Source organism: Melanostigma gelatinosum (genome assembly GCF_949748355.1).
Source record: "Melanostigma gelatinosum genome assembly, chromosome: 23".
Classification (NCBI taxonomy): domain Eukaryota; kingdom Metazoa; phylum Chordata; class Actinopteri; order Perciformes; family Zoarcidae; genus Melanostigma; species Melanostigma gelatinosum.
Window position 1 is genome coordinate 10776205 of NC_136656.1, and position 25387 is coordinate 10801591.

The 25387-nt window shown below is 44.3% G+C and overlaps 1 protein-coding gene across 1 annotated transcript in view; it reads left to right on the forward strand.

The window, feature by feature from the left end:
• Nucleotides 1-8753: 8753 nt before the first annotated feature.
• sema4f (sema domain, immunoglobulin domain (Ig), transmembrane domain (TM) and short cytoplasmic domain, (semaphorin) 4F) overlaps nt 8754-25387 on the forward strand; it is a 42267-nt gene continuing 25633 nt past the window's right edge. The window contains exon 1 of the mRNA XM_079295550.1: nt 8754-9495. Coding sequence (XP_079151676.1) covers nt 9405-9495 — 91 coding nt within the window. The 5' untranslated portion in view covers nt 8754-9404. The remainder of the gene's footprint in view (nt 9496-25387) is intronic.

Consider the following 25387-nt stretch of genomic DNA (forward strand, 5'->3'; position numbering starts at 1 on the left):
GGACATACCAACAGATGGACATTGCTCTTCCTGGACTCACAAAGCTGCCATGGCTTAAAAAAGTAGTCCATAATAACCCTGACTTGTTGTTATAAGTGAGACCATGAATGTGTTTTGGACCACACACCAGATTGCTCTCTCGCTCTCATGCGCGCACACAGAAGGAGGAGAGATGTTAGCCAGAGTGAGACATGGGCTCTGAATCCCTCTCCTCATGAGGGATGAACCCTTTTTTCTTAAAAGGGACTTGCAGTTCAATAACATACCCTCGAATCTCGAACAGTATTTAAAAAACGCATGATTTATTTGCTGTACCCACTTTGCCATACCTATTTTAGGTTCCCAAACTATAGGTCCTCTCCTCTCCTGCTAGTCAGTCAGCAGATGTTTGGGAGGCACAGATGCCTCCCTCCTGTCCTCCTGTCACTCCTTCTCTGCTTTTTTAATTACCTCTGAATTTATTTGTCCTCGCCCTGGTCGCAAAAGCTTAAAATGAAGAAGCTGTTGTCATTTGAGCAGACGCCAAGCTGGATCATTATGTTGAATTATGTTACTTTAGTCGGGTTCCCATTTAAAACAGACATTTAATACATTCAAAGGAGCTTGTAAATAGGACTCAAACAGCATATAGGAGCCTATTTACGATTACTGTGTACTTATATCCTGTGTTAGTCACTTCATGATATTCATGTTTATGTTAAGCAAGACAAACTTCATTAATTTTCTTCCCACAAACTAATATTTGCAGTCGCGGACACCATTCTGACATACAGTCTTCAACACGTCAGACTGAGGGTTATCATATCTGCAGACAGCCACACATATGCACAGGGAATCATTTAATTAGTGATCTATAGTGCCGTGTAATCAACCTCTGAATCAACTGAATGAAATAATCAGTTTCTGCCAATTATAATCTCTTACCCTTTCAACACTGGCTGCGGTGTAATTACGCCAATGTGATCTGACTGCAATGTTTTTTCTGCAAATGCGAGTACAAGGCTTACAATGTAGTCGTCTTCTCAATATGCTACTATACAGGACACAGGTTGACAGAACGCTGGGTCTTGGTATCAGACTCAGTGCTGAAGCTGGACTCGGTACAGTTTCACAGCTCTGACTCCAGTTCAGCCGGAGCTTTCTTTCCCCTCAAACAATAAATGCTTTCACACTGAAAGACCTTGAACATTTTAAGCAAAGCAAATCTTTGCCTCTGAAATGGGAATATTCCACATCTGCCCGGGCCCACATTGCAGCTCAGTGATAAAGCAAGCAGAGGCAACCGGAGCCAGAGTCAAACTCTGTGGTAGTGTGCGCTTTAAAGGGTTTACATTTCTCTGCTATCAGCCACCCACAGCAGCAGGAACTGTGCTTAAAATCAAGGTTCCTGCAATAAAAAAGCATCTGTGAAATCTACCGTAGTGATGTAACTCATTCCTCCCCTAAAATTGACATTTATTCTTTCTGTGAAACACGGAGACCTTTCTGCCTGCTGCTAATGATGCCCAGTGCACCCCACCACACCTCTATTTAATGACTAAGACCCCTCTTTTCCAGCTGGATGAGGGTCAAAAGATGTTGTCAAGAACAGCTTAGCACGCGACCGACCTGTCTTATCCTTTACCAGGAAACAATGACCCTAATCGCCTCACATGCTGCAAATCTACAAGTAAACAAGCTTGCCGCCTACCATCCTCAGCTCACCCGGGCTAATAAAACACACACACACACACACACACACACACACACACACACACACACACACACACACACACACACGGGTAGAAAATGTACCATGCGCGGATGCTTGATACCCTACCCAACATTTGAACAGCACATTTTTGTTTGCACCACTGCAAGTGCAGTGCTGCAATAGTGAGATAAAAAATGTTCCTTTGCAGGCAATCTTTTTATGTATTTGGAGTCAACACTGAAATCCAACTGAGTCACGCGTTTCGCTTGTTCTTGGACCGCATTCAAGCACCTGTGGAGTAGATGATCCACTATGTAAGCAGCTGTACACCTCAATTTAAACACGCTGGTGTTTAAACTCGCTGCCTCTTCCTCTGCACCCCCACACTCACAATCCTGTTTTTCAGATTTGTTCAGATTTTTTCACCCTCACTACTTTTGTATTCATGTCACAGTGAGCCGAGGAGCTTCACTTTGTACCAAGCACTTGTTTCTTCAATTAGATCTCAGTGGGGCGGAGGAGTACAGTGTCGTACTCGCCCGAGGCTCTCTCCTGCTCTCTGCCTCTCCACACAGCAAGAGTGGGTTAACAGGATTAAGGGGACATTTGCATTGGGATGGGTGGAACGCCGAGTATGTTGGCAGGGACTCCATCATGGTATGTATTCAGATATCAGCGAGAGAGAGAGAGAGAGAGAGAGAGAGAGCTCAACGTTTAGCGTATTTAGGTCAGATTTGAAAATTGCATACACTAATACACCCGGAGGATGTTAAGGACCGGAGGAGCAGACTCAAAGACACTGTTTAAAAGGGCATTAGGAGGCGGTGTCGGAGGTTGTGCATCTTGACGTTGGATGCTGATCTAAGAAACTGAATCTGGATCATAAGAGAGTTGACGTTGGCATAATCGACTTAATCTGATTGAGGGCAGCGTCGTCTTCACGGGCTCAATAATTGATAGCACCATCTGCTGTGGAGTCAATCTAGAATCCCACACATAAGGCATTAGGTTAAAGCAATGCTGGGTAATTACGTTTTACCTTTATTTGCCACAAGGAGACTGATACTGAATTGAAGGTTTCATCATGGTGAACACAGGATGAATGTACTTGTAGTTCTCTGGGTTTGTGGGTGTGTCTGCTGAGAGAACGTTCAGTGTTCGGGTTTGTGTGGCGCTAACGCTTGCACTTGGAGTAGCAGACGCTGGAGCCATTAAATGATTTCAATCGTCACACTTTAGGCTAGCTATTTCAACAGCCTTTTCCATTACTCTGAGCTAACCATTTATCCAATCGTATCCATCTACTTTAACCATGTAGCCTATCCATTTTGTTTATTAGCTATTCATCCATCCTGAATGTTTAGCTAGGCATTTATCCATAACTCACAGGTGTCATAGCTGACTAAAAATCTAATTTCTTTTTTATAAAACGACTCGAGTTGCTCCACGATATTTCCACGCATCCCCTGGCAACCGCTGAAGTGCCTCCCTGGTTGTGGATCTCTGCATTACATGATTAGACTTCGCGGTATTCAATTGGAGTGAGCAGGCATTATTGAACAGCAGAATGTGGGTCTTACGAAGCACTTCTCGGTTCTTCGAAAGGATGAGGCCAATGATTATATTTCAGCTCACACTGAAGAATGGCTACACCACCGACGTGCCATCTAATTACAGCTGAAACAATCCCCTTAATTCGACAGGGCTTTCTGATAGGACATGTGTGGGTTTGTGTGCATCCATGTGTTTGCTGTAGATTGTGCTTGTGTCAATAATTGATTGGTCAGCATTGTTTGAACATCTTTAATTCAGTGCACAGGGATGGATAGCACACGCAGTTCTCCCCCATGACTGCACGAGAGAAGTGCCGGCAAACACGTGCTCATTTCTGTCTGATCAAAAGCACTATTGTTAACACTGAACACATGCACGACACACTGCATGTGATGATAGGAGATGGTTTCGTGTCCTCTGCCAAGCATTGTGTCGCAACACCTCAGCAGGTGCAGCCACATGAGAAGCCTCTCAACGTGTCGCCATGTTCCTTGGAAGCATCAGTCATGTTGTGTTCATGTCACGTTGGAAAGAACAGGTTGAGAGATTAATGCAAATTAAGAAACGTTGGATTTGAACCTATGGATTTAAATAAACCAGAGGGCAGATACGAGGGATTTTCTGGTCTTTCCTAATTACGTTCCATCCAATATGACATGCATGAGACATACCTGTAATACAGCCAGGAGAGATTCATCGGAGCGAAAGGCAAAATGAAGTGAACAATCACTGAGTTTCTGAGATGAGTCTTCTCTGAATGGGTCGAGGTAAGAAACAGAAATGATGTCATATTAACGTTGAGAAAAAGATGCTTAAGGAAAGGTCCTGCAAGGACACATGAGAGGATGAGGAAAGGATGTCCTTGCAAGTGTAGCTGAGATGGAACTTCCTAACTCATCCATCTACGAGGGAATGAACAGGTATCACTCTAAGGAGAGTGTGATGTTTTTGTATTGGTTGATTGCAACGAGGGACTCACGCATCCGTTGAAGGTAAGAAATGGAGATGTGGGGGATTGAACCTAAGACCTCAAGCATGCGCTCTACCACTGAGCTACATCCCCTCTGAGTGGCCATGTGTGTTGGGGTAAATCGATTGATGGATGGGTCAACAAAACATCATTTTGTATTTATTAAATAAAGCAAACAAAACAAGCAAACAAACAAGCTAACAAAACTCCTGTCATGCTGTCTCTCCTGTCCTGTGCAGTGCAGCTGTGCAGGTAAAAACTACACGCCCACCCCAGTGCATGCTGGTCCTATCCTCCTATATATAGCAACAGGTGCCACAGTAATTGCCCAAAAAACAATATAACGAAACAAATTACTATTAAAGAGAAAAAACAATCTTAATATATCAAACATCTATAACAATTAAACAATACTACTTATAAATGAGATAACAAAATACAATATCAAATAAATAGCTCCAACAAAAACTGTTGACATTTAGAGTAAATATCCCTTTGGAATGATGCAGTAGCCGCTCAAAACCTCCAGCCAACCATATCACAACATCTGAATATTACCTGTACCCAAACTGGTGCTAATAAAGTGAAGCAGAGAAAAGTTGGAGAGGTTTTTTTAGAGGCATGTTAAGTAAAAAAAAAACTCAGTTACTAACTTTAAATTCATTTACATGTCACGATAGGTGGCACCATTGCTGGAGGAGAGCTGACTGCGAATACTCCTCCATGCCATGCGAATGAATACTGACGGCTGGAATCAACTAGAAATGATCCAGAGACACTGGAGAAGCCATCAGCAACGTTCATAACCCCTCGAAAACAACGTGACAAAACAGCAAAGGTAAGACACAGTTTATGGTTATAGCTGTATAAAGTGAAGTTTATTTGATCTCCTCTCTCCAAGTGTTGGCTGTGGAGTGATGAAACGTAGACTGTGAATGAATCTGTGCAGTCTCAGCTTTTATAATGACATCGTTTGTGCTTGTAGCATGAAGTATATTGCTGGCAAAAAGAAGAAGCTGGTACTTATTGTTAGTTGTTCGTCTAACTCTAAGAGTGTTCATCAAATAAGTGTTTCACCTCTAGCGCCTCCATACATAAGAGGTGGAGACACTGGGGATTGAACCCAGGACCTCATACATGCAAAGCATGCACTCTACCACTGAGCTACATCCCCCACTGCATCAACTCACTGTATTGTAATTGGTGTAATTCAAAGAAGGTGGGGCGATGGTCTCAGTGTCTTCACCTGTCTGAGCAGGAAGAGTTGAATCCATTTATTAAATGACAGATTCATTGATTCTATCTTATATCGTTCACGATATCAACCATCTAGTGGCAGGTTAACATGTCTGTGTATCTTGAGTAACCTGGACATAAATACCCGCAATCATGTATCATTTGGGTGGAAGGAAACGAATCAAATGCTTTAACTTCAGTGTTGATCCAAATCTCCAGGCTTACCTGGGCTCAGCACAGAAAATCACAGCCGCTGCCTGAATCACTTCCATCTCCTCCCCGCAATATAACAGCAGAGTCCATTGTCCGGGGATTAGCGGTAAAGGTTTGGGGCAGTTTCTTCCATTTCCTCCTCAGCAGAGGTGAGGGATGGGGGGTAAATCAGTTGGCAACTAGCCAGCTTCGATACAAACACCAAGCAATGCATATCACAGAGGGTGAGTATTGACCCCACACTTGCCTTGTCATTTTTCTTCAGTCAGACATTGTGGGCGAAATGCTCTCATTCTGCACCGGGTTTCTGCTCTACGATGGAGCCTTTGACTGACAGCTTGAGTGACATATTTAGACAGAGGGAGGTAGAGGAGAAAATGTGGACATATGCAGCCGGAGAGGTGGAAAGTGTGATAGAAAATAGAAAAGATAGAAATAGATAGAATCTTTTGAGCAAAGTCTGCCCTGATGTTCATGGACAAATGTGTGTGTGTGTGTGTGTGTTTGCCGGGCCCAAAGCTGATCAAGAAGCAGCTGCTCGGTGATTCTGAGCCATATAATTACATTTTCAGGAGGTCGGTGGCTCGTGTGTCTCCCTCCATCTCTTTCCACTGTCTGCTTTTCTTTTCTGTCATCCTCCTCAGCCACAACAATCCCCCAATTTCAACCAGTGATCCCCAGCCATTCGTCACACACAAACTCACACATGCACAAACACACACGTATGTGCAAAACCTTTGGCCTGGCTGCATGCATTCGCTCAAAATTTGTAAAACAAAAAAAAAATGTATATGTGCACCCATGCATTGCAAACATGCACACACACACACATGTTCTACAGTCAAAAAGACACATTTAAAGACAGGCACGCACACTGACACACAGATTAACAGACGGAGTGCAGCGTCACGCATTGGGGCTTCCTTACATCGTGGTCTGAATATTAATGTGTGGTGACAGATAAGCAGCCGTGGCAATCCCTTTAAGGCCGTACTCCTCCCTGGTTAATTTATGCCTATCTGTATGTCCAATTTATGCAGATTTGGTGTTTCGGTTTGAACCAGTGTGGTTTGAAGGCTTCAATCAATCTGACTGTGACTGTGCATCTCGCTGTGTCTTTGTGTCTGCTTATAACGCCACCTAATTTACCGATACCTGGAAGACACCTGGTTAGAAGCCATGTTTTTCAGTGCATTGTTGTATATTTAATTACCACTTGTCCTCACCTGTCCAGCAGGGGGCAGCAGTCAAGCTTGACTTCAGCTCCAAGGGATTGGATGGATCCTGAATCAAATGTCAACGCCCTCTTTATTTGCTCCAGATGCACTGGAGTCAGTCTAAAGAGACAGTGACCCATGTCTGGACCTCCACACTGACATTGATAAATATACTAGCCAGCCAAAAGTCAAGGGTGAAGGCAGGGTGGGGTTTTCCCCCAGCGCCCTGATCTCCAACTGCCACTATGCTGATGAAGACGTTCATTGTGATACTGAGCGTTGTTTACTCATTCAAAAGTCACTGGCCGCGTAAAGATGAGACGCTCAGTGTGAGCTTAATCGGGCTCGATTAGAGACGGCGCCACTCACTTCTTATAGCTCCGTGTGGCTTTTCTTTATCATCGCTCCCTTACCCGACCCCTGTCCTCCTCCTCATCCCCCCTCCTCGTCAACCAAAGCCTTTAATCCGTGCCCCTCTGTGACCCCTCCCTTTTGTCCCGGAGTCGGGGTACATGTCTGCACCCCCGCCCCGTGAAATTGGCCGGTCAGCGCCGCCAGCCATCCTGCTCTCCTCCTCAGAGAAAGGGCGATTTAGCGGGAGGCTGAGTGTTTCATTGCAGTTATGGCTGCTGCATAAATTATTCAAAATGTATTCGAATTACAACACACGTGTGAGCAATTTCCAAACTAAGGATGCTGCGGTTTATTGATTTTCAAATAACTGTGTGTCATCACCACCTTAAATCACATTGCGTTATATTTTTTGAAGTACTAAATGTCAAGACAAATGAATAGCACATGCCAGAACACAGCCTCTCTGTGGATTATTAGTGTGGTTGAGGCCTGCAGACCATTGACCTCACTGTTTAATCATCTTTACTTAAAACGCTCCGCCCCCGATGATGTCAGATGACTGACAGGTGGATTAAGGAAGCCAGACCACACGGAGCAGAGTTAAAAGGAGCAGAGAGAAGCTTCCTTGACAAATGTTACTTCTTTAAACAGATATGTCCAGTGGGTAATGATTGAATAATGCTCTCCTGCACTTTGCAGTCACAATGTCTGATAGACAATTGGCTAACAGAGAGATTCATCAGTAGGTTTTCCTTTTTAAGCTTTTACTCCCCCTCCTGTGAGTTTCACTAAGTGTGAAGGGTCATCTAGTTCAGTCGAGGAAAACCTTGAGGAAAGCATTTGCTGGCATTAGTTGGTCCGATTCAGAATTAAGAGGATACATCTAAATCCGATCTGCACTTTTTAACACAAACTTTTAATATAAGGATATAAGGATCTCTTAATTTTTTTTAATTTTTTTAAAGAGGCTACAAAAAGTATTTGGAGAAAAACAAAACTACTGGTTAAACCTTGCTTGTTCTCTATAAATCCCATTCTAAAAAGGGCACATCTCAGTTTGAATTCAGTAGAAAGTGTTGCATGCATCCTCCAGGTTTTAGGACTTCTGCAACGACAGGTTTCACTTTAACCACGACAGGCTTTCGTCTCATTGTATGACAGGGCAGACAGTTCCATAATTGGATAATAGTCTAGTGGACACAGTAGAAACCTGTAATCACTCCCTGACCCCACTGCCTGCCATTTCCCACACATGAAATGAATCTGTAATTTTAAAGAACCTCGTAAAAACAACAACTTCCGCTTACCAGGAAGTTTGATATGAATCGCTTGTGGCGTATCTTCCAAAAGAAAACTAGGTCCGCACCTGTCGGCCGTGACGTCACCCTCCTACCTGTGTACCCTCGCGCTGCCTTTTTTCCGGAGGGCGGGGCGCGAGACGTTCGGCTCCTTCAGCGCTCGAGCGTTGTAGCAGCACACATCCTCTAGCCCGGTCACGCGCCGCCCTCCACAGCACCGTGCACCGTGCCAGCGCTCGAGCTCCAGCGACACAGCGCGCGGTCAGAATTTGGTTTCACTTCACGGACCTCAACGTGATTTCCCTGCTTTATTTTCCTCACATGCTTTTAAACTGAAGAAGAGCGGAGGTTTTTTTCTACAAGCGGGACAAGCTCGGCAACACCGGGGCACAGAGCGGGCATAAGAGCGAGGCTTCAGCTTACTATAACCCGGGACACTGGACATTATTCCTGCACGAGAGGACGGTACTTTGGATTACTCTGACGCACAGTTGTGACTGGAATACACCACAAATATAACTACAACAACGTGCCCTCTGGTTCTTAGCATGTCGCTTTTCACAAGTAGGTAATACAATACATGAGCGGATGCATGCATTAATGTGCGCTTTGTGCCGATTTTAGCTCCGGGGAGAGCGGTAACCTGTAGCAGAATAGCAGAATAAAACGTTTCAGGAAGCTTTTCTTTTTTTTTAAATAACCAAAAACTTATCTGACATTGTCTTGGAGCGTGCTCTGCACCTTTTTCTTTAAATTCGGAGAAACCTGCGAAGGCCGGACAGGATCAGGATGCACCACAGCTGAAACCACGAGTCCGAGGACTTTGGTGTTGAAATCAGATCGGACGGACCTCCAGGAGCCGAATCACGATGAGTCCTGATGGTGCCATGTTGGTCCTGCTACCGACGCTGTGCCTGCTCTCCGGAGCCACCTGGGCAGCGACTCTGGGCGGGCTGGGAGGTGAGTGCGAAACAGACACTCACGAGGGCAATATTAGTGACGATCAAAGCTGAAGTGATATTTAAAAAAAGAACAGCTGATTGTTATTTGGGAGGGCTGTCTTCACTTTGATGCATTTAAAAATGTGCTTAATGTTCATTTGCAAATGAAAACATGTTTCAGCTGGCCTCATCATCAGTGATGATGATGATGATAAAAGCTATCAAAACAATAACATGCCCGAGGCTGGTGCAACATCTGCGACTTCAGCATAGTTTGCAGGATATTCTTGTGCCATTCAATCATATGCACAGCCGAACTATAAGCTCTAAAACATGCTGTGTGATTAGCTTTGCCAGTGTTTGGCGCAAAACTTAATTCAACCCAAAGGTAAACCCGCAGTGCCACGCAGTCAACCTGCGCTCTGCGCTGCTGTTACGCAGTCGGGGCGCGGTGCCAAAGGGCTGCCTTCCGCCTTTATTGTGGCTTGATAAATGGTGACGCTGGCGAGGCAAGCAGGTGCCAGGCATGTCCTGCTCAACGCCAACAACAAGTGCACAGACTGGGCAGAAGCGCCGGGCTGTTGGATTCATCCAGACACGTATGGCTGTGCCCTCAACTTAAAGGGACAGTTCAGACAAATGCGCTTCCCGCTGGAGGGATTGATGCATGTGGGGAATTTGTCTTTTCATTTGCCCTGATCCAGAGAAGGCAGAGGTCAGGATCAGTGGCTCTGTAAGCTGGCAGTGATTCAGCGTCTTGCTCAGGGGGGGATAGCAGACTGGACGCAGGGGCTTAAAAAACCCAAAAGACTCTTAGTTTTCTAGAAAAGTGGCTGTGTGCATCACATAGACACCACTCTGACGGGTGAAAGAGAACCAGACACAGATTCGGATGGCTATAAGTCACAGTGAAGACAAGCTTAACAAGCTCCCCCTTTGTGCCGGGGTCAGCGGCACGGACTCTCCAGCCTTCCTGTTTTCTGGAAACTGGCTGACAGTTAACATGAAAAACATAAAACAAGGGAGGACATCCAACAAAATGATGAGAACCATATGGGGCAGTAGTGAGACAGAGCTATTTTCTGACCCTTTGGAGATTGAATTGCAGCCTCGAGTGTGCATCTCTCCATTTGTCCACGTTTTGAACGTATTCTCTCTCTGTTTGCAGGTTAATAAATCTGTGCTGTTGTTCCCCCATTGTATGTTTTTCGTCTTTCATCCCCCTCTCTATGTTCTCTGTCTGATTATTTGCTCGGGGTCCTTTCTTTCCCTCCCTCTACCATGTGATGGTGTTTACACCCAGATGCAGCGAGGAGGAAAAGATTTAGAGGTTGCGTCACTGTGTGTCCATTGACCATTAACCTGCACTCCAGTCACCTGACTGCATTAATGGGCTTTGCTCCACAGCTGCACTCTGCAGCAGAGCGTATTGTGCTTTTAACCCCTTTGTACTTTCAAACCTGTGATTGATCCACAGCTAAATTCTTACTTCAGACGGCCACTGCTGGCCCGGGGATTCAGGCTCATTCGCTGAATGAATGCAGTGTCTGTAAGTTAGCTGCCTGTCTCTGTGTGTCATTACGCAACTGTGGCCTGTGGGCACGCTGGCCCCGCAACAAATACAGTCGGAACGAGTGCCAGCGAACAGCAATGACAGGGAGACACTCCGAAGCGATGCCCCACAGAGCAGCCTTTCGTGTTTTCACGAAACACTCGCAGAGACAGAAACGCATCAAACATTTGTATTTCTTGTTTTCGTCATTGTCTTTCTGTTGGAACGTTTTTGCCACAGTTACATCAGATACCTCAAAGGTTGCGTGCTAGGTGCAAACGTGTATGACTGTTATCTTGATTGAAGTCCCAACAACGTTGCATTCTGGCAGAGTTAAAAGTAGGTGCCATCCTCACCAGGGTGTGTGTGTGTGTGTGTGTGTGTGTGTGTCCGTGTTTGCATGTGTGTTATGATTACTGAAGAGAGACTCTTATGTAAGACAGTGTTGTTATGAGCAACTGGTCAGGTGATGCTCGTGTTTGTCTGTGTGTGTGTGTGTGTGTCTGTGTGTGTGTCTGTGTGTGTGTGTGTAAAGCTTGGGTTTGCATGTAAAACAATATCCAAGCGACAACCTGCACAGTGTTGTGAGTGTTGAAGCTAACGTACGCTGCCTCCAGATGCAGTCCTGCTCAAAACACGTCTACAACTAAATACGGGATTTACTGTTCCTCCTTATGGCATCATCCTCAGGACCAGACCTGGAGACAAAGTTAAGAAAGTCTTGTTTCAAGATGCCTTTTATCTTTTTAATTCATTTGGGTCCATATTATCCATCCGTCTCGCCTCACACAGATGTTCATTCCCCACTGCCACATCGGCGTCGTGATACATCTGTATGTGTGGTGCTTGTAAGATGCAATATTGAACGGTTGGGTGGCTAATTAGGCTGATGTGGAATCGTTCCAACTCTCTGGTTAAGTGTTTGGGGGAAAGTCGTAAAACTGCTCTGCTGAAATTACCCGCTGCACAATGAAGTCACCATCAGAGTGTGGGCCTTTGGTTTCAAGACATCCCGAACAAGCCTAATTTATTCACATTTGTGTTTTTGCAAACAATTAGGCTCAGCAATCGTGAAACATATTCATCTTACTTATTTCAGTTCGGTTCATTTTAAAATAACAGAGTGCTGAAATAATTTCTATAATGTGCATAGAAATGTAAATAATGAACACACGGCACTGTATTTAAATACTAAACAAAACTCCACTTGGCTTTATATCACATTTATATACATGTGTGTGTGTGTGTGTGTCTGTTGTGACGGGATCAGCTCCAGTCAGTTTCACTGGTCTAGCAGCCGTTTTTTAATGCTCCTCACATGAAAGTCATTAGGGTGTCGGCACACAGGGCCTCCCCTGTGTGCCGACACCCTAATGACTTTCATTGCCTGGCTCCCAGTGGTGCACCCACCGCATGGATCAGGGTCCATTTACTGTGAGGGAGAAGAGGGGCTCTGTCTAATTTGATTTGCTTGGTATCTCTGAAACTATGCAGGTATATAAGCATTATGTCCCTTATGAGGCCACCCAGTGTCCATCGACTGTACCACCTGCAGTTTGCCTGGCCTGCTCACCAAAACTATACTTTCTCTCTTTGTTTGCAGTCAACAGGAGCTTAAAAGGAATCTCACTCCAGTAACTTTCAGTGATAGAAAGACTTATTGTAGTTTTTTATGTTTTTGTGCCAACATTTGCTCTCGGCTAGCGATGAACTATGTGTGGGTGGATGGGAGTCCCATCTAACAAAGACTAATCAAAGCAGGCTGCAGAACACAGTTATCGCCCTGATTTCACTACACACTGTTGTGTCTGCTCTGAGCTTCTCGTGAATTTTACTTGCCAGGTAATTCTGTTGCTTCACACTTCATACTATTATACAAGGAAGCAGCCAACTCTGATGATGAGAGATGAACGTGAAGTGAAATGTCTTGTTTGCTCATCTACCGGTTCTCCCTTTTGTGTCTTGACAAATTGTTTATTTCATAAAAATGTATACATTTTTCATGTTACTGGAGATGATCACCCCCCTTCCTCCCCCTTCACTTGCTCGACCATTTAGCGTCGATGACGTATGTGCCTTGTTTCCTGTTTAACATCATACACGTGTTAAATTATGTGACCTTTGTGTATTAGATCTGAGATCCTGATAAGGCGCTTGATATCGTGGTTGGAAGTGTGGTCAGGCTCATGATGTGCAAAATCCTCGTCCCTGCACACTTTCGCGTCAGAGAAAAGGCTGTGCGGATAGGACAGGAAACCACTAAGCTATCTGAACCGGGCTGAATACTGTGAGAATAACATGTGGACTACAGTACATTATGTGTTTGGGTTGAGGCTACATTGTTGTCTCCCACCAGGGAATACAAAGTGGTTATCCAAAGACAAGAGAATTTCCCTCTTTCTCATCCCTGCATCCCATTCTCTCTCTCGTCTCTGTTCCTTCGTCATACTCATCCAGCACTCATCGCTCTCTTCTTAAGTGTAGCTGATAGGACTTGGTGGAGTTGAGTGGTGCCATGGGAATGGAGAAAGACTTTGGAAAGGCTTTTGGCTCTTCCCTCAGTTTTGTCTGATAAGCCCTGGTTCTTTTTTGCTGGCTGTAGAGTGAGTGCATAACGGAAAGCATTTCCATCTATATCTCTCTTTGGCTGTTAAAATACCTCAAGTGGTTTAAAAACTCCCACCATAGCTTGTCTGCTTATTCCCTGAGCCAAAACGTAGCTTCTCTCGGTCTTTCGCTACATCACAACATTTAATTTCTTCAGTTTCTCACGTTTACTCTTCCTTCTCATTCCTCTGTTTTTGTCTTTTCGTTGATCTTCTGGAATCCATTTTTTTTCATTGGTCTCTGACCGTTGGCTCGGAGAGAAAGAGACCAAGCTAAGACTAAAGCTAACCCTCAACCTAAGCTAAAGCCTCGAACAAGCTAGCAGCATGTTTTTTTTGTCAAGTTATGCGTTCAAGAAAAGAGTACAGCACAGTTAGTAGCATACACTTTGAGAAAACGTGTTTTAAAGTCTGTCATTTAATTGAACTGAAACCAAAATGCGTTAAACATGAAGGCGAGGAATGGAGGAAGTGAATGAAAGAAGGATGAGAGGAGTCAATTCTGAGCTGTCATCGGCCTCCTACAGACAAACATTTTTCTCTCTTTCTCCTTACGTTCGTCAGCAAAGTTCATTAGCTTCTCATGCGCTTTTGCTGATAAAGCGCTCTCTATGAAGCCCCAACATTGTCTCTGATTGTGAGCGCGACATTAGCGCGGCACACGTACATCGCTGTTCATGCACTCTCCCACGTTGTTTGTGAATGGTCAGCCCACACAGGCACTCCTGTGACTGGAGCCCGTCAGAGGAAAGGTCAAGCCGAGTCAGATGCCAAAGGCCACACACACAAAGACACACAAAGTCGAGGCAGGCAGATGCCCTTGGTAGCATTCCCAGGAGGATTTCATGATAGGGATTCTTGGTGGCTTTTTTTCCCGCTCGGTCCTAATTCTCCAACTCTTGTTCCGATACGTCCGTCACCACTTAGCATGACCGCTGTGACCAGTCTAAACACTAAAGGCACTCAACGACGTGGTAGGACGTTGTAGGTGGGTTGGTGGAATTCTCCTTCATTCATTCATTCATTCATTCATTCATTCCTCCTTCCTGCCTTGTTCCCACTCCCTCGCTCATGAGAATCTTATGAATTGCGCTGTCAATGATGTGAAATACAGCTTTCTTAAAGGGTTTCTGGAGTTGAAGCCTTTGTGAGTATGCGTTAGTGTTTCTGGCATTCAGTGTGTATCACCTACAGAGGGCTTTAGAAGAAAGGTTTGCAGGGCGCGGCTCAAGCATATATCATCAACTCATTGGGAGTCACTCCTGCTCTCAGCCCTCATCTCCTTCCTCTCTAGCCCATGGAAATCCCATCTGATAGAACGCAAGTGGAAACCAATTATAATGCACCGAGAACGCTTTTCAGCATTTAGAAGTAGAGGGTACACTTAAGCTGAAGGGTTTGGTTTTTTCTACCAACTTGTTCTATTTAATTTCAGGTTAAAGTGAAGTTTTTTTTCCAGTATTTTAATTAAACCTGGACAGTCCCAGAGGCATTATTAATTGAAAAAACTTCCCGTCTTGTGATGAGATCTGGAGTGAGTTACAGGACTCTGTCTTAGAAACTGTTCAATATTGCTGACGGTCTCCTGGGACCATCGTCAGTCATAGAAATCAGTATTGATTTTATTGTTCACCCACTCAAGGGGAAGTAGAGGAGAACAGGAAGGGGCAGACAGGAGGCTCTGACTAGTTAATGAGCGTGGAACGCGGTTACATTTTGATGAAAAGAGCGCTGATAATAAAAAATCCAAACCGGTCTAATAAGCTTTGGGAAGTTAAACTTATTGTTATTGATATTGTGGAAAAACAGATCCATTTCATTTCCAGGATAAAACCAACCAGACCGACAGGAGGTGAGGGGCGTCACATGGTTTTAAGGCAAAGTCAGAGGTCACACAGGGTCACCTTGTCACTGACAGCATCCACTTAACCTGTTCGCTTTTTCAAGGACACGCACACACACACACACACTGACACACACACACACACACACACACACACACACACACACACACACACACACACACACACACACTGCAGTCACAATGAGAAGATCCTCAAAGAGTTCCTGTTTACTCAGACTGATTGCAAGTCTGGAAGTCATCATCAATCGATCGTGTGTGTGTGTGTGTGTCTTTAGGGCCATTAATGGAAAGACTAGAATGTGAGGGCCCTCCATCTACCTCTCTTTAGGCCCGTTTCACCTTTTGTTATGAGACCTTACATTTGTAATACAGAAGTATGGGTTTAATTCAATTGTAGGGTGAGTTGTTCACATTTAAGACTAATACTGCAAGTGTGTGTGTTGCTCTTTGTTCAGGATCTCGCAGCATTAAAAGGGAGGGGACGGAAGGAAACACACACACACTCACACAGCTCTCTTTTTCTCTCTCCTCTCGTGAGTAGAATACTATACTTCCTTTGGCCCTTTCCTCCGAGACGCACACACAAACAAACACACACTTACCACGCTTCTTTTTGGCCATTGATCTCCACACCCCAGCTGTCTCTCTGCCTGCAGCGCCCACAAACAAATACAAAGCTACATGAGCCGTGTTGTTGTTGTCTCAGTGTCCGAGTCAGAAGAGCATTTTTAAAAGCTGGACACCTCATTTTGGGATGGAATTCGTCACAGAAGCGCTGCACCGGCAGCAGCGAGCAGAAGTCAGCTTATTCCGTATTTGTGCCTGTCGGCGTTTCTTTACTCTGGGTGACAGTTGGGAGCTGGAAGAAGCCACCGTGAGAAGACTGCTGAGTTCTTGAATGCTTTCTCTACCCTCCATATCCTTATAGATGCTATTAGCCAGGTCATAACAGAGTAAGTACACCGGACACACAGATGATGATTACACACAGTCTCTGAAATTTCACCTTTCATCAGAACTGCACCATCAGGTTGAACCGGCTTACAGCTGTAAGCAGGACACACTTTGGCTCAACCGGTTTCCACAGAGAGAAAACAAATGCAGATGGTAATTATTGAATTTACAGTTCAACGAAGCTGGGAAAGTAAGAGTGCTTCTTACGAACACCACAGGGTGTTTGGTGTGTCGGGCTTACCCGTCCTGCTATGATCAAGGAAAAACACCTGGTCATAAAGGCTGCACAGAGACTCTAGTCTGGAACACACTAACACCTACACACAATCTCTCTCTCACACACACACACACACACACACACACTAGTCTTCAAAGAGAAGCTGAGTCATAGATCTTCTAAATGAAATGAATGAACTGATAAGGCCGTGTGTGTGTGTGCGTGTGTCTTCTGGCAGTCTCGGTTGGCACTCAACCACAAGGTCCATTTCTTCCTCACACACTCACACTCACACAAAGACAGTAAGGGCTACCCTGCTGTTCCTACTTTGTGTTTATTGATTGTTGGTGTCTTCCACTGCAGAGAGAGTTTCTTTGGTATTCGCGTGTGTGTGTGTGTGCGTGCATTGATCAGTTTTAAAAGCACTATGTTGACTATGTTGATCTTCAGTTCTCCTTTTTTTGCAGTTTTTTTATCATGTTTTGCATATTGACATTCTGTCTCTCAAATTTTTTGTCCAATTTGGTGTGTGTGTGTGTGTGTGCGTGTGTGTGTGTGTTTTTAAGGAAAGCGGAGTAACACTGGGAACCTTAATGGCAGGAAACAGGCTTGGGCAAAACACAAAGGAAAAACTGTCAGCAGTCCCCCTGACTCTCACACACACACGTAAACACACACACACACAGATACAAATGTATGTAGATATTTTAACATAGATGCCCACGCATGCACATCCACATGCACACACTTCCTGTTCTTCTTTGAAAGCGTTTAAGAAAGCTTGACTTTTTAAAATGTTTCATTACCTGCATGTGCTACTAGTTTTGGAGTCGTTTTGTATTTGTGTGTGTGTGTGCGTGTGTGTGTGTGTGTGTGTGTGTGTGTGTGTGCGCGCGCGCGCGTGCGTGTGGATAAACCTCTCATTAAATCCCTCCCCCCCTCTCTCTTTCCCTTACCGCCCCTCGGTCTCCCTCCTCTGCTCTCTTTATTGTAGTTTCTTTTAATTGGAGTCTGAGGTGGTAATTACAGGGTGGGAGGGAGTCTGGGAAAGGAGGAGGAAGGAGGCATGGTGGTGGAGGGGGGGGGAGACGGAGACGGAGGGAAGACGAGGATAAGAAGGAGGAAGAAACAGCAGGGTTGTGATGACAGAGCAGCAAAGGAGATGAGAGAGGGGTTGAGAACTGATCCTTGTGTACTTCTACTACACGAATACTATTGACATTGCGTCTCGTTTCTACTTGTTTGGTTATTTAAATGAGGAGTTCCCAGGATGCCAAGTTAGTGTTGCCCTATTGCACTGCTGCATATTCTTTGTCTGGGAATTATGATGTATTTTGAATGTTTACCATTACTTAGATTGTATAATCTGAGTTTCTTCTGCCCAAATCCGAGGCCACCTGGACTGTTTAAACTGTCTGACGCACTGATACTGCGGCACACAGACAGAAAAACACACAGCGAGGCCGATGCGCTTTTGAATCTTCGCACAAGAATCTTCGCACATTCTTTTTTTCGTCTCACTTGATCTTTCTCTCCACAGACACTGGCTTCAGCCTTTTCCTGAATCTTCTTATCCTTGTGTTTGTCCGTATTTTTCTTTGTTGCATTCATGAGAAACTTTCCTTTTGTGTGTGTGTGTGTGTGAGTGTGTGTGTGTGTGTGTGTGTGTGTGTGTATATTAGAGCGTACAAATGCTGAAGGCCTCAGTATTTTGCTCTCCTGGAGGGAGTAACCTGTGTTAAATGAGATACAGTAGCTGCCCCTCCTCTCCGGCTGTCTGGGACACACACACACACACACACACACACACACACACAACATTGTTGAAAGCCAGGATACATTAATGCTGATACACATTATCATAATTGAGGTGTCTGCTGAGCCCGTATGTGTATTTTGTGCGTGTGTGTGTGCATCCAGGGGGAATAGAGAAAAAGAGAAAGGGGGTCTTTAGAGCCAGACAGGCACCATACTTTCATCTTTCAGCTCAACATTACAATGGAAGACAGGCTGCCTAAAATGTGTGGCGGTGTGTGTGTGAGAGAAACATCGAAGGCCTCCTAAAAGCGTTATCACACTGTTCTAGAAAGCATGTCGACATTACAAAGCACTACACAGGCGCTTCATAGTCAGACGGTGACATCACAGTAGGACACATTAACTGAGCCTTTGTCTGCATGGAGGAGAGTGCAGATAAAAGCTCAGGCAACAATCATTCAGGTAATTACAGAAAGCATTGTGTTCTCTAAAATAAATGGAATACAAGGTGAAGTTTTTACACAGCAACTCTACTGTGACATGCGGCGTCACACCCGATATGAAACAATTCCATTTTGAAACAGCGGGACCCTGATCCAATTAAAGACGCAAGTTCCCCGACGTGACATCACAGAGTGTCCAGTCAGATGGCATGATGACATCACAGCATCTTGGGCGATCTCATCGGCTTAAGTGCTTTTAAATCACGACCCCCTTGTCTACGTGGGACCGAAGGGAAATGAGATCCCGGCAGTCCAGATTAGATTAGTATCGCGCTGACTGTTGTGTTACAAAAGGAGGAAGAGAGTATGAATGCATGGACATTTACAGGAGATACATAGAAGCATGTTCAAGGAAATGCATCCAAACATTTCACCCTGTATGATAAAAGTGAAGTTAAAGGTTAGAATGTGTTCTATTTCATATTTCGTCGTGTCTTTTCACGATGACACTTTATAGGCTCAATGATAATTTATCGGGAATAAAACCAATAACCAGATGAGTTGATAATGGAATCATTTGTCAGTTGCAGTTTTAGTACGAGCATATCAAGTACAACCTGCTTTTTGCATTGAGCAAATGCCTGCATCCATTTAAATTTAGATCGTGGACGCCTTCACCCATTGAACTAATAGGTATTGAATGGACATCAATCTGTTAATGGGGCTGTGGTGTGTGTGTGTGTGTGTTATTGTGTAGACTAGAGCCTGGCTGTTACACTTATGGGGCATTGAAAGAGAGGACGTATTGCATTAAAGACACTAAGAGGTGACGTGGACTTATCCCACCCAAACATATGGGTTCGGTCAAACTCTGCTGTGTGTGCTTAAGAGGGTAATAAGCTTGTAGTTTGGAAGCCTAATGTACTTTGATAGAGACATTTTCTAAGGCTTTAGTGTGTGTGTGTGTGTACTTTAGTAATATTTTGCACTTGGTAGCTGGCTACTTTAAAAACACTGACAGGGTACTGTTAATGCTTATGATTGTGTTAGTGCGTCCATTTGTGTGCACACATTCAGCTGTGTGTGTGTGTGTGTGTGTGTTAGAATAGGAAGTCAGGTGACCTCATTACACACAAGGAACACACAACAGTTAAGCCTGGTAGACTCGCTCAGCTGTGTTATTTGCCTCTTGAGTTTTCGGTGATGTGTTGACGGCTTGTTTAATGGAGCCCAGGGAGCCGCTGTGCACCTATACCTGTTCAAATATTCTCCCCAAACAAACAATAACGAGCTGCACCGTGTACTGTACTCTGCTGTGCAACAGGATATTGAAGCGCAAAACAACCCTCTAATGTTAACACCACAGGTCTGCTGTGGACAGTGCAGAGCAGTCCTTGCACGTGAAAATGACGTTGATATAAAATATAAACTCAGAGCAGCTTTACTGAGGGACATTCTGGAAAACACTATTATTTTACGGTCTCGTAAGTTGTTTTAGTGCTCATAACAGTGAAAGCGCTACACTTCAATCCAAAACTAAGAATTAGAAATAGATATTTCCTTCACTTAATCTTGTTAAAATCATTATGAGGGTAATGTGTGAGACTGCTCCAGGAAAGATTGCGGCTAAATCCCTCTTTGTCCAACAGTCTGCCTGCTAGTATTAAGCAGCAGCACCCTGGGAAATAAATGTGCACGTTGAGTCTGTTCCAGCATACGGATGTCTGTTTGTAGCTTCGCGTGTAGCACCGTCAGCTGCTCGTGAGTCTTTTTCTTTTACGCAAACGCTCTCGCAGAATTCACACATACACAGTCGGTCAGTGATGAAGGTGAAGGTGAAGAGCGGGGGCGTACAAAGTGCTACACTCATTTAGTTTTAAATGCACAGTTCCGTTAATAACTATAAATGTAATTTACAAGACTATTTATAGTGGAAAGAGTTAAAGAGCTAGTGGCTAACATCTGCTGAAGGTTGACCAAAGGTGTACTCGATGAATTAGCAGCTCAGCTGGTGCATGTTGTACACTGATGGGGAACTAGTGAGATGAAGTTAACTGTTCAAACTGTCGGAAGTCTTTTTTAAGGACAATAATCGAGGTTAGTTTTTGTCCCGGGACCGTGAAGTAAAGCCGGCCTTCTTAAAATATTAAGAAAGTGAGCTGAAGTTTGGTTCCTGGACGTGTGTTCTTGTTTGCTTTCTTTATTATTTCTACATCACAGGTTTGTTAAATGTAGTCCGACCGCTTTGCATTATGAATGTTTAGTGAGTTTGCATGTCCTCATTGTTCATAGCGGGACGTCCTCAGAGACACATGGGAGGAGTCATTGCTGAATACCATTTTGTTTTAGAACTCTGGTATTGTCATTGCTTCCAATTTAGGATGCTTTTGAAGCTAAACTCTGTAACTTTGTGGTAGATAATGCTAATGAAATTGATGGCAATAATTGATGAGCAACAGTCAACAGTTTCGAAGGATTGCAACTCCTGTTTAATGATGCAAATGCATTCATTGGTTTATTTTGTTCTTGTTGCGTGAAGCTAAGTGGCTCCTAAAACACCTTTGAGCTGTTTCTGCCTCCTTCCCTTTCTGCCTCATTGCTCTTTCAGACAGCCCAGATGCTTCTCTTTTCATTTGAGAGATAAATTATCCACTATTCTCATTTTACTGATTATGTCAGTATACAGGAGGAAAGAACAAAGCTGTGCAACAGCTCAAGTCTGAACAGACTGCAAGTTTTACCGCACTAAATGTGTAAACCGTGTAAAGACTCAACCTTAAAGATGTGAGAGCGAGAGAGAGAGCGAGAGAGAGAGAGATCAATTATTCACGCCTAACCTTTTCACCGCCGGTTATTTTAGTGAATCGCTTTGGACAAGCTTGAATTGGTGTGTGTGGAGTGTCTCTTTGTCTGTGTGTCCTCACAAGAACCATACATGCAGTATGATGAGTATTTGCATGCTGCTGGGTTTTGGTGTCTGCAGCGTATGAATCGTCTTCATGAAGGGACTGTAAGCCGGGACTTTATGAGTTGTGTTCATGCATGAGATGTGATGTTTATACTCTACACATATAGTGCATGTTCATGTGTTGTTTTTATCAGTGTCTTTGTGCTTTTGCTTATCTGTGTGTGTGTGTGTGTGTGTGTTAGCTGATGGCTTGTCAGCAGGCCAACCCAACCATTGTGAAGCAGTCACTGCTGCTACATTGGCCTCACGGCTATCAACCACTGATAAAGATGTCGACTAACATGCACTGCTGATGTTATGAAAATAACTTGGTTGACCAGAGAGGAAACTGTCGGCCCGGCCAACATGTACTTTAGACGGGCTCGGCTCAAACTGAACTCCAACTCGCATCCTAGCAGAAGCCTAGAGTCCAGTACAGTTAAATGTAGTGAAAGTATGCCACTGATATGTTAATGCCCTTTAAGATACAAGATACAGTTTAAATGGCGATACACGTTATGTGATAGTTCTTCTCCGTTTCCACACACACAAAGAAAAGCTGATCAGCAGGTTGCGGTGCAGCTAAAAGCCATTACACGGACAAAGATTTCCTTGTTAGGTCAACCCCACACACACACACACACACACACACAGATCTTAGTGCTTGCCAGGAATGAGCTGAGGGTCATTAATCTTGCTTTGCTTCGAACAAACTGACCGAATTCACCCCCATGCACTCACACACACACACATAGACGCGAACAAAGGCCGTCAGGCACAGGAAATAAACTTCTCTCTCTCTTGAAGTGTCTTTTAAAATTCCTCCATCTTGTTTTTCCACTTGTAGATGAACACTGTCTCTCCATCTCACTTCAGTGCATTGTCTTTTCTGAAGGGAGGATCTGTGTTCCCACACACAGGTGCAACCACGTGAGTGTGTGATGTAATGCATAAATAAATAGACTTAAATAGACAGGGTGGTGCTGCTCCATTGCAGTTCCACAGGTTTTGTTTTGGGCCATCTTTCGAATGTGTATTTGTGTTTGTGTGCTCTACACAGACGATGGTGAACAGGGATGTTGTGGAGTGGAGCCACGCAGTGAACAAGAGGATTTGAAGCCTTTTAGTGATTATGGGGGGGGGGGGGCACAAGAGATTAAAATAGTTGTCTCCCCTCTTACTGCTACTGCTGCACTCAAGCTGTTCTTTTAACCACATACCAAAGTTCAGTTGGTTGTTTTTAACTCTTTGTTAGAGACTGGCTGACACATCAACATGGTTGATCTTTATGAGATACAACGATCAATTGATTAGTTGTCAACTGTTGAATTAATCGACAACTATTTTGATAATTTGCTTAATTATTATTATTTATTGATTGTTGGGAAACGGGTAAAATAAATACGTATTATCAACCACAATATACTTATAGTATCAAAAGTAAAAGCACATATGTTATACAGAATGACCCCTGTCCGTGTTGTATTATCATATTATTATTGAGGCCTTAATATGTAAGCAAACAGTCAAATCAGCTCAAATGTCAGTAACAGTATTGACATGGCTGCATTATTCTGTATATACTTCTTAAAACTGGAGTAAATTTCTGGTTGTGTCCATAGATGGGTCAGAGTGGGAGGAAAAAGTAGGAAAAGAGAGGGAGGATGAGAGGACACTTTCTCATCACCGGCAGAAAATGAAAGTGGATGGGAAGAGAGGAGAAAGATGAGAAACAAGGGCAGAAGTCAAGACGAGCTGTCATGTCCTGTAGACCGATGGCAGCCTGAGAGGAGGGGAGATGATAAGTCTCCCCCTCCCTCTCTCTCTCTCCTTCTCTCTCACTGTGTGACCCGCTCTGTCTCTCCCTTTGGGTTCAATCAAGCAGGACAGTTGGTTCGACCCGGTCCGGGGGGGATTTACCATCAGCAGGCATTAATCTGTGTGACAGGGGCTTATTAGATGAGAGCGACCACCCCTGCTGGCTCACACAGTGGATGGAGCCGGCGCTGACACACAGAGAGGTGGCTGAGGGGAAAGTCACACTGTGAGGGCAGAAGAAAGAGAGATAAGTATTTAACTTTTTAAGAAACTAGTTCCTCAGAGGAAGATCAAAGCGACGTGAGGAGAGGAATTCATCTTTATTCACTTTGACGTCAGACGGTCAACATCTATTAGATGTGCAGTGGAAGCCGGTGCTGTCCACGTTTATCATTACAGTACACGGCCCTGCGTGTGCATGTGAGCAAGAGACGTGCACTTAGTGAATGTATTGTACACATTGTTGTTGCGTGTGTTCCTGCCCCCCCACCCCTGACACACATGCACACTGTCCTCAAACATGAGTGGCTGATCTTTAGTGCAGATTACGTAATGACACAGCCGCTCTGCAGCACAGCGTCTCCTCAGGCTGAGGGAGGATATAATGAGACTCATCCTTTCAATACTTAATAAAGTCCTTTCCCTCATGTGGAGTTCTAGGGCGTAGTTTTGCTGCAGAAGGAAGCTGAAGGGAACTTAAATCACCTGTGTTGCGATGCCGCACTGTGCTGACTCGCGCTGCGTCTTTGTGCAAACGAAGCAGATCAGAGAAGGAAGGCAGTGATCTGTGGCACCATAGAGACAGCATGGCAAACAGGCTAATGTACCCTCAATAAACAAGTTACATTTGTGTTTCAATACATTTACAGCAGTCTTTACTTCACTGGAGATTTAGTGTTATCTCAAGGGCACTACGACAGTTGATGGACGTAACACTCACAGGCATCATCTCATTCTCCACTGAGGACAGGAGGGACATCTCAACATCTTATCTTTGTCCTTTGATTTTTGTATACTTTGTTTAATTTACTCACCAAAATCTCTTTAAACTTTGTCGTCTTGTTCCAGCTGACGTAATCCACCAAAGAGTTCTTCTGGTTGCCTTCTATTGTTACAGTGCCCTGACAGCAGTGAGATTCACAAGCAGTAGGGAGTGCTTTGTGGACTTTTTTTGCAAGCAAATAAAAGTCTTTCTGAACATGCAGAAGAGATTGTCATAGTTTTTGCCGCCCTGAGTACTGTCGATGTTCTTCCTCTCAGGCTGTTTACAGCTCAAACAACCTGAAGATATGTCCCAAATCCATAATACACTGAGTGTGTAGTGTGTTTAAACTGAATGCTAAGGAGAATAAATGTATGAGTGTGCTGACGAGGATTATCCCACAAGGCAATGCACAAAAGGAAATGTAGGAGCTTCTCACAGCTGTAAAACATTGTATGTAAATTCACCCTCAACAACATTATTAACTGAACAACCTTGCACAGCCTTTCTCCAACCGCTGATGCAAGCAGAGAGCAAACAAAGCACCACACAAATGCATCGTAACATTGATTTGATTCATGGAGAATAAATCACTGATCTCACACTCTCGCTGAACGTGTTTGCACAAGGCACTTAGGAGGAAACACATGGAGGATGTTGCCACTGTAAAAGTTGCATTCCAGGAAAAGACTCATGCAGTTGGCTACCTACAGTACGTCTGTGTCACTGCATTCATAAACGCTCTGTCTCCCTCTTTCTCTCTCTTTGTT